Source organism: Pteropus medius, unplaced genomic scaffold (assembly GCF_902729225.1).
Source record: "Pteropus medius unplaced genomic scaffold, Ma_sr-lr_union100, whole genome shotgun sequence".
NCBI lineage: Eukaryota > Metazoa > Chordata > Mammalia > Chiroptera > Pteropodidae > Pteropus > Pteropus medius.
Genome location: NW_024342473.1, coordinates 2,738,185 through 2,752,187, shown reverse-complemented (window position 1 = coordinate 2,752,187; position 14,003 = coordinate 2,738,185). Strand labels below are relative to the sequence as shown.

General features: G+C 31.0%; 1 protein-coding gene across 4 annotated transcripts in view; it reads left to right on the top strand.

Moving 5' to 3' along the window:
• The window catches only part of SPATA16 (spermatogenesis associated 16), a 224,298-nt gene that overhangs the window by 59,973 nt on the left and 150,322 nt on the right, over nt 1–14,003 (top strand). For all 4 annotated transcript variants that reach the window (XM_039865074.1, XM_039865071.1, XM_039865072.1 and 1 more), the window contains one exon: nt 9,248–9,393. In XM_039865074.1, the coding sequence (XP_039721008.1) occupies nt 9,248–9,393 (146 nt within the window). The remainder of the gene's footprint in view (nt 1–9,247; nt 9,394–14,003) is intronic.

Here is a 14,003-nt window from a genome sequence, read left to right as displayed (position 1 = left end):
AAGAATATAATGTTCTCCACTGTAATGACAAAATTTAAAAATATGAGTGAAACTGATAATTTTCTAGGAAAATATAAATTAACAAAACTGTGGAAGACACTGAAAACCAAACAGGACAACAATCAAAAAAAAAAAAAAAGAGGTGAAAGAAGCTAGACTCAAATTTTTTTCAACTATTTCAAAATGTTCCAAAGCATTGAAAAGGATGGGAACCTTTCCAATTTGTTTTACAAAGCTAGCATAAGCCTGATACCAAAATGTGGTATATATTTGGCTTCATTCATAACTCAAAATAAATTACATATTTGGGAAAAAATTTAAATACGTATTTACTAAATGAAAATAAATCAATAAAAATTGATTTATTTTAAAAAGCCTAGTTTAGAAATGATCAAAAGGCACAAACAAACTTACACATATACATGGCCAATAAACATGTGAGGTAGAGCCCATCTGATAAATAAATTAATTAAACATTGCTAGTACCTAGTATGGATGAGGGTGTAGAGAAACAAGAACTTAAATAATTTGTTGGTAAAACTGTAAAGCTTTTCTAGAGAGCACTTAAATGATGTTTATTCTAAAATAATTTTTTGAATTATGTACTCCTGACTTGGCAAATATAAACATAAGAATACATTATAGAAGATAGAATATAATGATTTGGAAATGATCAAATGTGTGGGCAAGGATGTATGTATAAGGCTATTCTATGTACATTATTTACGACATTGAGAACTTTTAATGTCGCTAGAGAAATTTCTCACCAGGAAAAACATTAAATGGGGATCTAGTAAAATTATGCAGTTATTTTAAAATAGTATACATCTATATTTAACATGAAAATGTCTATAATATATTCAAAGAAATAAATAATCAGTTTACTTAATAATATGGATAATGAATAATATAATTTTTATAAATGGAAGGAAAAAGAGATAGATGATAACTAGCTAGCTATGGATAGGTAGACATATTCATGCCAAAATCTAACAGTGGTTATTTTTTAATAATAGAGTTGTGAATATTTTTTCTTTCTTATGATTTCTTAATTACCTAAATTTCTAACAGTTTAATAGAGTTCTTTTCACTACCGGTGGTGAAGAACCTGTTTTGTTTTTGTCCTAATCTGTTGTGGACTGATACTTTGTTAAATATAGTAGAAAAGAATTATTAGAGAAAAATAAATTAAAAATAAGACAAAATTACAAAAGCTAATTTTTATCCTGAACTTCAACAGACATAATATTTCTCTATTGAATTCTTAAAAGTTTCTAAATGCTTACTCCCTATTTTTGTGCTTATCTCATCATGGATCAGTAGTTTGTTAAATGACATTTTGTAGCACTAATGTAGTGATTAAAGACTTTAGGGTCAGACATCTAGGTATAAATCCCAATTACTAATTCTGTGGTCTGAGAAGATTCTCTGAACTTCAGCTTCCTCTATAAAAAGAATGCTGTGGACTAAACGTTTGTATCCCCTCAAAATTCATATGTTGAAGCCTAATCCCCAATGCAATGGTATTTGGAGGTGGGCTTTTGGGAGGTCACGAGGGTGGAGCCCTCATGAATGGAATTAGTTCCCTTAACGAGGAACGCCAGTGAGCTCTTTCACTCTCTTCCTGCCATGTGAGATTACAATGAGAAGTTGGCAGTTGGCAACCTGAAAGAAGGCCCTCAGAATTTGACTATACTGGCACCCTGATCTTGAACTTCTTAGCTTCCAGAACTGTGAGAAAGAAAAATTTGCTTTTTAAGCCATCCAGTCTACAGTACTTTGTTATAGCAGTTCTGAACTAAGACAATGGGTATAAAAATAGTGCTTCATATTTTGATTATTAAATGAGGTAACAGATATAGAACACTTAGAACATTGCTTGTAACATATTTGACTATTTGAATGTTTGCATTTAGTAGCACTAGTATTGCTTTTATAAAAAATAGAGTAACCAATGGGGAAAATAAAGTCGATGATGCAGCAGATGATCTTGAGATACTCTCCAAGAATGCAGAGGTAAAAAAAAAAAAAATCAAGTCAGAAAACCTAAAAAATAGAGATGGAATATGCAACTTAAGAATTACTTTTTTAAGAAAGAAAACATGGCAGTTGGAATGGGACCAGTAATCTAATGTGTAACCGGAGAAAACTTCTAAGCGTAAAAAAAAAAAAGTCTGAGTATAGAAACACAAGAGAAACAAAAAACTTAACCTCTTTCCAGGCAAAATAAATGAATATAGAACACATCGGGATTCATGGTAATAACTTAAATTATAAGAAGATAGGAAAAATACTATATGTTAGAGAAAAGGAAGAAATTTCGTCAAAGGAAGTTCTTTTAAATTATGTATGATTTCATCAAAAAGTTATGTTTTTACATGCTAAATAAAAGAATATAAATGGAGAACTACATATTTACAAAGAAATTGTCATCTCAAGAAATGTATACTCAGCCATGTTCATTTACATGTATAAGATCAGCAAAAATACATTCTCAAGTATGCATAAGCTCTGAAAAGAACCTCTCCTGAAAAAATTACTTGGAAGTGGGTGCTAGCAAACTGAAAGATGATTAAGAAAAAATAAATTATACAGAAGTCATTATACAAAAAGACTTACCAATTTTCTTCTGTGTATATCACTAAACACAACCCTCGTCTTATGGCAAATGTGCTCAAACAAGAGACCACATAATGAGAATGTTAAGGGACTGATGTGTCCTTTGACAATGGCTTCTCAATAAAACTTTGAAGCAAGCCTCATTATGAGTTATTAGCTCCCGTTATAGAAATCAGTTTATAGTTAGACAGGAAAAACCTATGACAAACATTTTTCCTTCGATAGGATTTATCTTCTCATTTAAAACTTCAATTAAAGGTGATTATAATTGTGCTTTTAAAAAAGGGAGAGGAATAAAAGGAAAGACATCTAAATCTTAGTGTGATCATTTTTCATTAAACTTTATTTGAGATAACTGTAGATTCATATGTAATTGTAAGAAATAATGCAGGGAGAGCCCATGTACTTTTTACACAGTTTCTTCCAATGGTAAGATCTTGTAAAACTATAGCATGGTATCGCCACCAGAATACTAACATTGATACAATCCACCGATCTTAACATTTCTCCAGATTTATTTGTACTGTGTGTATATTTAATCCTGTTTAATTTTATGGTGTGGAGATTTATGTATCCACCCACCATGATTAAACTGTACTGTATCCTTCCTGATGTCCTTTTGTAACCACAACAGCCATCACATCCCTAACCCCTCACAATCACTAATTGGTTCTCTCTATCTCTGTAATTTGTCATGTAATCATAAAGTATGTAATCTTTTTGGATTGGCTTTTTCACTCAACATAATTCCTAGAGATTCTTTTAAGTTGTTACATGTATTACTCATTTGTTCGTCTTATTGCTGAGTGGTATCCCATAGTATGAATTTACCACAGTTTAATCATTCACCCATTGAAGGACATCTAGATTGCTTCCAGTTTGGGGCTATTATGCATTAAGTTGCTATAAACATGCACATAGGGATTTGTGTATGACCATAAGTTTCCACTTCTCTGGAATAAGTGCCCAGGAGTGCAATTGTTGAGTTGTATAGTAGTTGCATGTTTAGTTGAGTGTGTGTGTGTGTTAAGTTTATTGGGGTAACATTGGTTAATACAATTATATAATTTTCAGGTGTACATTATAATTTAACATCTGTATATTCTATTGTGTATTTACCACCCAAAGTCCAGTTTCCTTCAGCTACCATACATTTGATCCCCTTTACCCACTTCACCCTTCCCCTCCCCCCCATATTTGACCCTTTTATCGTCTGCCTCCCCTTCCTCCCCACCTCCTACCCTCTGGTAACCACTAGTCTATAGTCCATGTCCATGAGTCTCTATTTGTTTGTCCTGTTCATTTGTTGCTTTTAGGTTTATATCCCACATATAAGTGATATCATGTGATTTTCAACTTTTTCTGTCTGGCTTATTTCGCTTAGCATGATTATCTCGAGTTCCATCCATGTTGTCGCAAATGGCTGTATTTCATCTCTTCTTACGGCTGAGTAATAGTCCATTGTATATATGTACCACAGTTTCTTTAGCCAATCATCTATTGTAGGACAGTTTGGTTGCTTCCATGTTGGCCACTGTGAATAATGCTGCTATGATCATTGGTGAGCAAATATCTTTATGAATATTGTCTTTGGGGTAAATACTCAGTAGAGGGGCTGCTGGATCATATGGTAGATCAATTCTTAGTTTTTTGAGAAACCTCCATACTGTTTTCCATAGTGGCTATGCCAATTTGCAGTCCACCAGCAGTGGCATGTTTAATTTTTTAAGAAACTGCCAGTTTTCTTAAATAGTAGTTAGCTCTACCATTTTACATTTCTATGAGCAATGTGTGATTGATCCAATTCCTCACCATTCTCAGCTTTTGGTGTTATCACTATTTTTTCATTTTATCCATTCTGATAAGGATGTAATGATATCTCGTAGTTCAATTTGCATTTCTCTAATGACTAATGGTGTCTAACAATAAACATGTTGAACATCTTTTTATGTGCTTATTTTCCATCTGCATGTCCTTTTCAGTGAAATATCTATCCATGTCTTTTGCCCATTTTCAGAGTGTTTTGAGGTTTTTATTACCATTGAGTTTTGATTCCATTATTATAAGAGAATATGCACAATGATTTCAGTTATTTTTCAGTTTGTTGAGGTTTATTTTATGGTCCAGAATATGGTTTATATCAGTAACTTTTTTATCAGTACTTGAGAAAAATATGTATTCTGCTATTGTTGGATGGAGTATTTTATATATATACATATGTCAATTACATTCTGTTGGTTGATTGTATTGTTCATATCTTCTATATCTTTGCTGATTTTCTTTCTAGTAATTCTATCATTTGCTGAGAGAAGGATATTGAAATACTCAGCTATAATTGTGACGAGTATATTTTAAAACATTTTAGTGTTTTTTTTTATTTAGGTGCATTTTATTTTATTCAGATTATACATTAAATTTGATTAAAACAAAAGAAGGCAAAAAATGTTCCTCAAAAGTCTGGTGTCTTCACTGTCTGCGCATACCTAAAAATGGAGCAATAAGGAATTAATTGGAAGTTCTGTGTGTTGGGGGGTGCTTTTCGACTGGGTGTCATTATAGAGTGATCTAGAAGGGCTGATTTTTTTTCTTTCTCTAATACAAGTTTTATTGTGACCTTGATTAACAAAATCCAGTAAGTTTCAGATATACAATTCAACAGTAAGGCGTGTACATATTCCATTGTGTGTTCACTGCCCACAGTTAGATTTTTCTTTCTGTCACCACATATTTGACCTTTTTTAGCCCATCTCCCCCCTCACATTTTAGATTTTTATTTGAAGACATATAAAAAGAAGTAGAGCATATAAAAAGAAATGCAAAACTTACATACAATATACAATTTACTATGATACAAAAACATGAAAAATATGGAAAAACATGGCAAAAACTAATGGCAATATACATGGTGATAGTGTTATAGGAGACTTAGTCTCAATCTTTAGATTTTTTTGTAATTTTCAAAAAACAGTATAAAATAAGGATATAGATCCTTATTTGTTGATATCTGATAACTCAAATAATGGCATATTTTTCAACATTTTTTGTTTCAATATTTTTTGTTCTCTCTTAGATCTTAAGGGATCACTCAAAATTATGTTCAAGAAATATAATGGGCACTCACTCACCATACAATATTCTAACAAGGGAGAACCTATTAGTAATATCAATCTTGCTAATAATGATTCTAATTATCGAAAAATGTTTGGTTGCATTTTTAAGAAAGGGAAGGTATCCAGAACATATTTCATATTGGTTATTTCTGCTATTAGTGAGCTATATGTTATTTTTATCTGTGTTTTTAAACAAACTTAAGATTATGTGCCACAATTTCTGAAAATAGATTTGATATTTATTTCTTAAAAGAGCTTTGAGATACCTTAGAAAAAGTATTTTATAAAGTATCTGGCTTTCATGAAATTATCAAATATATTTACAAAATATGTATTTTCTTGTTAAAATTTGAGCTTGTGATTTTAACACACTATTGAAATCTCATTTAATATCTTCTCAGGAAAACAACGACTACACCCATAAGAATTTTCACTGCATTTTCCCTTAAATATTATAATTTGTCCATGCCTCATTCAAAAATATTTTAAGCTTCATTTTGAAATAAAAATTTAACACCTAATATTATATTTTCTTAATTCAGAGTCTTCTCACTGTTATACTAATTAGGCAGCTTAAAAGTTTCTACTCTCTTAACTCCATGACTTATTTCATCAAAGACTTAGCGCATAGTTTTAGACAAATATGACTTGAACAAAGTCACTCTTCTTGCATCCAAACAAATTCATATCACATTAAATCCTTCATCTTCTGGAGAATTAACTTTTCTATCTTTACAAATGTCTCCATAGAAATTTAAAAATTCAGCAAAATATCTGGAATGATTTTCTACATTTACCTATAATTCTACCTTTAAATTAAATATATTTTATAAATGTTTGCCTTATTGCAAAGCCTGTTTCAAAGATGTACAAGAACAAATAAAGCTATCTTTGATAAAATCAAGGAAGTTCTCTATCTACAATACTTGATTAATAAACCAGGATCACCACAAATATACTTAAAGCCTACCCAGCAAGTTACTTCTTTTCCATTTTTATGTGAATTGAAAAATTATCTTTGTCTTTAACTACTCTCATATAATTTGGTTTCATGAAGTATTCTCTTTAGTATGTTAAAATTGATTATTTTTATTTCTTTTCTGGCCTTGAATCCTGTAGAAGTAGAGACTGTTATAGACATTAGAAGATAAGCATTTATTCCTCCCTTTGACTACGTGTTCATAGACAAAGCCTTTAAAATTATCAAATCCAAAGGTCTGCTTCCTCTTCTTGTGTAGGATCTGAATGTCCTCATGGAAGCTGTTCCCCAACTGCTCCCCACATGCCCCACACATTCATTCTACAACAAGTATGTCTGTGAAAGGAAGCTTGTCTGCCTCATCACATTAAGGAAGAACACAGACAGGAAGAGGCAAAGAATATATACAATGTGCTTGTTTGTTTCTTTTTGTTTCCTATAAAATTTTATGTGATAAATCCAGGAGGTTTGGGAGTTTAAGACTTGAAAAGAAATGCTGAGTTCATTTAGAAGATAAAATTAACAAAGGTCTAGAATTTTAATACTATGGTATACTAACAAACAAAACTACACAATTTCTAGTCATTTTTTCTACTGACTTGAGCTTTATAAAGAGCTATGCCATCTAAAAATCTTTTTCTTTTTTTTTTTCTGTTTAACTTTCTGTTTAGGTAGTTCTGGGTCCTGTGGGATCACATTGGTATAAAAGCGGAGATGCTGTCTCAAGCTGCCATGTTCAAACTACAATACTTTCTTAAATTATATTTTAAGATCTGTTTACAACCAGATTGACGTGTGTAAGGTCAGATTTCAGGAAGAGTTATTAAATTAGTGTTAACGTTTTTCCCTTTTATTACTAATTTTAACACGTAATCTTTATGAAGCATCCAAAGTTAGCAGTGACTGAGGTCTTTTCTGTTGTATCTTTCACAAATAGTCTATGCTTTTTTAAAATAATTGAGAAAAGTGTTTTATAATATGTACTTTGAGAGTACTTATAAGAATATGACTAAAAGTTGAACCATTTCTAAAGGATAATTTGGAGGAGAAAAACCCTTACATTTGATTAACTATATGTAGTTGTTACAGGAAGAGGAAAAATAGCTTATATAGCTAAAGAGCTCTTATAATTAATAAAAGGATTAACATGTCAATGGAAATAGACAAGGAATAGAAAAAAGGAATGTACACAGAGCAAAATAGCCAAAATTTATGAAAAAGACCTATCTAATGCAAATTAAGAGGTAAAAGCAGTAATTTTTATCTGGTAATTAGTAGTAAACAATAAATATTTATTGATCGAATGGATGAAATAACATTTTAACCTATCAAATTTGAAAAGTGTTTAGAAAATAATATGAATTCTCAGAATTGACAGGATATCAGCAAAAGGTAATAGAATCAGATAACTAGGGATGTTAAACATCTAGATTCTAAATTCTTTTTAGTTTTATAAAGGTAAAACTAATAGAAATACATTTTAGAACAAAATACAGCCATTCTCAGCCAAACTGCACTTTAAAAAAATAATTGACAATAATGTTAATGTAAATGGCAAGTCAATCTTGACTTAAACTATAAAAGAAAATTTAAACTATATCATTTAAACAAACAGGATTTAGGATGCAAGAAATTTTATATTAACATATATACAAATAAATATTAACTCCAGATATTATAATCTCTAGTGAGAAAATTTCCCCCAGTATACACACAGATGGAAATAAAAAAGAGCAAAGATGCAGATATCCTAAATAAAATCACTAAACAGAAGATGGAGTTTCTCCTTCCCCATCAGCCTTGATTCTAAGGAAGAGTAGGAAATTCTGAGGGGGAAAAAAGTACTGATCTACCTTTGTCATTATATTGATACTTCTTAATGTTTGGGGTTCTCCAAAATAATTATTTTCCTCTTCTATAGTTTATCCATAGTGCCCAGAAACCATTGAATTCCTGGAATTTTTATTAAGAATTCCACATTCTTGCCATGTTTTTCAGATACTGTGGCCTCTGCCAATAAATTCTAATAAATTTTTACTTCTTTTCTTTCAATAACATCCTAGAGAATATGATTCAGACTTAAATTAATCACTGATGATGTTAATGGCTCCTAGGAGTTTACTTCCGATACCCCTTATTATATTAAATCAAACTTGATAGTGTGCTAGATCATTGCTCAGCTGGGTTTTCATAAAAGCACTGGTATTTAATATGATTTATACCTGGTTTTCTGTTAACATCTTTGCTTATCGTGTGCTTTATTTTTAAAACAGACATTCTCAGCAAATGGCATTCCTTTAAGATATATCATACTTTAAAAATATTTTACAGGAAGCATTTTACAGTAAAATGTGTTACTTATTTTTTATTAAAGTCACATAATAGTGAACAGGAACAATTTATTTAATTTACAATCAAAATATTAATATTTTACTTGTAGTTTGCAAAAAGAATGTGTGCATATATATGTTTTGCTTATCTAAAAGATCAATTATATCCCAAGTTTATTAGGAAATTTAAAGTACTGTATTTTTTTAAGCTTTGCAGCAAAGGGGCAGCTCTGGGGAAACCATTTGAAGCATCTGCTGAAGATATAGCAAGCGTGGCAAGTTTTATTGAGACAAAGCTTGTTACATGCTATCTACGGATGAGGAAACCTGATCTTGCCTTAAATCATGCGCACAGGTAAAACGAAATAATAACTACAAGTAAGTACTATCTATGCAAACAAAGGGTATTATGTAAACTTATAGTATCAATTTCTTTTCCATTTAAATTTAAAGACAAAACAACAACAAAAAACACAAAGGGCATCTCAATACCTGATGAAAGATATAGACATAAACAACTATTTCATAATTCAGGGCAAAATAAAAACGCAGATAACTGTAGTAGCAAATTACTGCAGGAAAGAGAAGGGAGAAAAGGTAAGTAAGGGAGGTGATATTAAAGGATGAGAGGATTTCCAAAATTGCACAAAATATGGAGAATGGTGGAAGGAAATTCTGTGAAACGTGAGCTAATAAGACTTAAAAGTGTATGGCTTATTTAGTAACAGCATAGCTGACTTAAAGGAAGCCATGCAGGGTGTGAGAGCTGTCCACAGGAACGAAACACGTTTTATCTATGTCCTTAAAGATTTATTTTTCCTATTTTTATTCCTCTTCAGAACTCTGTATCGTTACATTATCTTGTGACTTCCAAAAATTCCCAGGGTTACTCAGGCCTATCTTTTTTTTCTATTAAAATATTCCTCTCTTATGGTCTATTTCTTAATGGGTAATAATCAGTTTAATCTACAGGATAATAATCAGTTTAATCTACAGTAAAGATAAAGTGATTATGCTATGCTTTTCAAATAACTCTTTTGTTAGAATTATGATGCCTCTATCCCTCCCACCTTAGAGCAATTTACCTAGAACATTTGTCTTGTCTATTCTCTGATCACACATCCTATACCTCTTTTGGACACAAATAGCAAAAGTATACAAACATGAAAGCAAAACTCTCGCCCTGTTAAATAACCACTGGAGAACATAACTATCAGTTATACTAATAAATAACCACTGGGGAATATAACTATCAGGTATACTAAGACCTGTTATGTAAGCAGATCTGCCAACATGGTGAAAGTCACTTACGACCTCACATTCACAAGAATGAAAAAGTCCTACCCAAGATTCTTCACAGCCCTAAGGAAGAGCTTTAGCTCATAGGATTAAGCTTGACATCAAGGACCAATAGACAACAAAATAACCTGCTTGAAAGAAATTCTCCTGCTTAAATAAATGACAGAACCTAAGGCAGATTCTCTGTGACAGCAAAAGAAAATTCAACTCTGTATTTTCTGGAAACATTTTATGCAACTATAGTTTCCAAATCCAATATCGAGACATGTGGCCTGTCCAAGAATTATATTCTGTTTCCATTTGAAAGAACCAATATTGGATATGTAACACGTATTTCAGTATGTCAAAGTATTGGGATTTCTGGGCACTTGATTGACCCATGAGCACATTGGGAAAATATTTTAAATCAGAACTAGCCCTCAAAATGTCTAGGCATATGTAAACAATAATAAATTGAAATTCTGAAAGTAATTATATACCACCTTCTCCATGTCTTTCACTACACATAAAAAGGGCGACCAACATAGCCTACACTTTAAGAAAAATATCTCCTGGATATTAGAATGGTTTGATGAATTTTCAAAACCCTTATAATAATAAAAGTTTCCCATTGGTATGATCAGGTCAAAGTTCTATTCACTCTTATAAAAATACATAATGAACATGAATCAAAAATTCCACTAAAATCCAAATATAAGAAACAACTAAATGTTACAATTCCTGAGGACGAAACGTTACCTTCATTAAGTCAGTATTTAGATTTAAAAACTTTTGTTTTAAAACTGAGAATGTTCTTTCAAGACCTTGAAAATTACTGGGGAGAGGATATATAATGGTGAATAGTAAAATGATCTTTCCTATTATGCTAGAATTAACTTTTGTATCCTTTTTTTCTATTGTAAAATAATTTTTGCTTCTGTTCCTAAAATGAACATTAAGAAATGCAAATCAATAGAGGTTAAACAGTCAATTCATACAATTAATAATGCACCAAGTGAAATAAATCATTTTTCTGTGCTTGTCATATTGCAGAACTGCAGAAGTCAATGCATATGATTCTAATATTAAAATGTTTTTAAAGATCTCAGATTTAAAAGCAGATCCTGAAATATAATCAATAAATATATTTCTTAATGAATTAATTAATTAATCAGGATACTCAGTCTATAAATATCTTACAACCATTAGTTGTACTCTGAATGCAAAATTTTGCTTTTGTATTTTCGCGTTGTGATGGTTAGTAGTAATCACGAATCAAGACTAAAATATTCCTTTTTTGCATTTATTTGCATTTGCTGAAGCATCCTTTCTTTAATTTTATGTAAATGTGAAGCCTACTGCATATCTTTAGGAGCTTTGTTAACACAAAAATTAGCTTAAAACTATCATATAGTTGTGTTTCTGATAAAAATAAGTGCATGTTGTTTTGTCTCGTAGAAGAGTATGAGAACCATAACTCTATAGTTTTAAGTTCAACAAAGATATATTTTGAAAATAATCAGCTGAGTATTGCCATTTAAAATATGAAAAAGTGATGCAAAGGCTCTAGAGACAATTATCAACAAAAAAATTTTTTTCTAATAACATATCCCAAGTATCAAACATGGATATCATTTTTTTCTTTTATTTCAACCAAAAGTAATGCCTAGATTCACCAAATACATCAACTCTGTGCTCACTTCATCAGATGCGTGCCATTGTTTGTCAGTAGGTGTTTTGAACATCCTAAAACTGATTCCTAATTACTGCTATCTTATCAAGATTAGAAATTAGGGTGTAACTCTTTCTTATCATATAATTATATCTTGAGGTACATAATTGTAAAGATTCTAATGATACATGTCACTTTTTCCCGTATTTCTCACCTTTAGATTTTTGTGTTTTTGTTGCAGAATTTTGATGCCACAGGTGCCAGCCAATATAAAGTGTAAAATACCAAATATGTAGAAAAGATTCAATTTTGAAAATTATTTTATAATTGTGGCATTTACATTTTTTTTATTCATTCAACAAATATTTATCGAATGCCTACCAAAAGTCTGTGCTAGGCAGTGGAAAGGCAGTTTTAAAAAAATATATATATATAATATATATATATATTATATGTGTGTATATATATACGTGTATATATATACACGTATATATATACATGTATATATATTATACATGTATATATATTATATAAACGTATATAATATATATACATGTATATATATATTATATGTGTGTATATATATACGTGTATATATATTATATGCGTGTATATATATACGTGTGTATATATTATATGTGTGTATATATATTATATATGTGTATATATATTATATACGTTTATATATATTATATACGTGTATATATATTATATATGTGTACATATATATGTATTTATACATAGTAGAAGAGGCAAAGTTAAAAAACAAGTAAATATTAATAAATATATGAAAAGAGAGTGTGATAAATGCTATGAAGGAAATAAACATAATTTCATATTACAGAGGCAGCATAATATATTGAATCAGAGTACAGAGTCTGGAATCTGACTACCAAGGTCCTAATTCTGACTCCCCTACTCATTAGTTACCCTGAGTTTAATTCTCAACAAAATTGATTATAATAATGGTACCTACTTCACAAATACTATCTCACAAGGTTTTATGAAAATTAAATATAAACCCATGGGTTTTTTTTTTTTCCAGCCATGAAAGAGTTACAGGTATTGGACTTGCCTACCTGCTGTAAACAACTATAAAAACTGGACAAACTATATGAGGCTACCATTTTAAGGCACCGGACAATGGACACAGCAGGACTGACTTTGATCTTTGAGAGAAGGAAAATATACGTTATGAGCCCCACGATTTTCTCAGCTTTTGGTTGGGGTTATTTTCCCACCTTAATTCAGGGAGATGGAGATCAAGTTACACTACAGTCTCTCTGAGCAAAGGATACAGAGATTAGAATACTAGGATACAAAAAAAAAATACTGTAATTTATAGGGCAGGTGGCCAAAGAAGAGATAGCTGTGTGCAGAAGTTGAGGATAGAAGTCTGCATGAGGATTTACTACAGGTTCTTGGCCAATGCGAGGAGTGAGACTCCATGTAGCAGAGATTTTCTGCTATGGGACTAAGTTCTAAACAGAAATACTAGAAGGCCAGCAGTAATAGAAGATGCTAGAATACCAGTGATAAGAGACCTCAGTGAGTACCTGAGGCATTCAGTGGAGACCTCAGAAAAGTCATGGTTTAAGGGTAAGGACCATGTCTTCAGAAAAGACCACACTTTAGGATTAAGCTCAAAGCCTAAATAGACCTTCCCTAGCATAGATTAAAAACATGACAAGAATAAGAATATTCATCATTCAACTGACTGATAGGAAAAAAATTCAAGTTTACAGAGACAATGTCATAATCCAATTTCCTACAAAGTTTCATCTAAAATGTCCAGCATAAAATCAAAAATGACTACATATGCAAAGAAGTTGTAAATTGAGATTGGTACTTAAGAAAATAAAAAGTCCATAGAAACAGCCCCCAAGAATATCCAGATTTTGTAATAAAAAAGCTGTGAAAAACAGCTTCAGGGACTGTGAGGTAAAGATAGTCCTAATAAGTGAAGAGATGATGAGAATCTAACAAACAAACAAACCTATAGAAAAGATCTAATG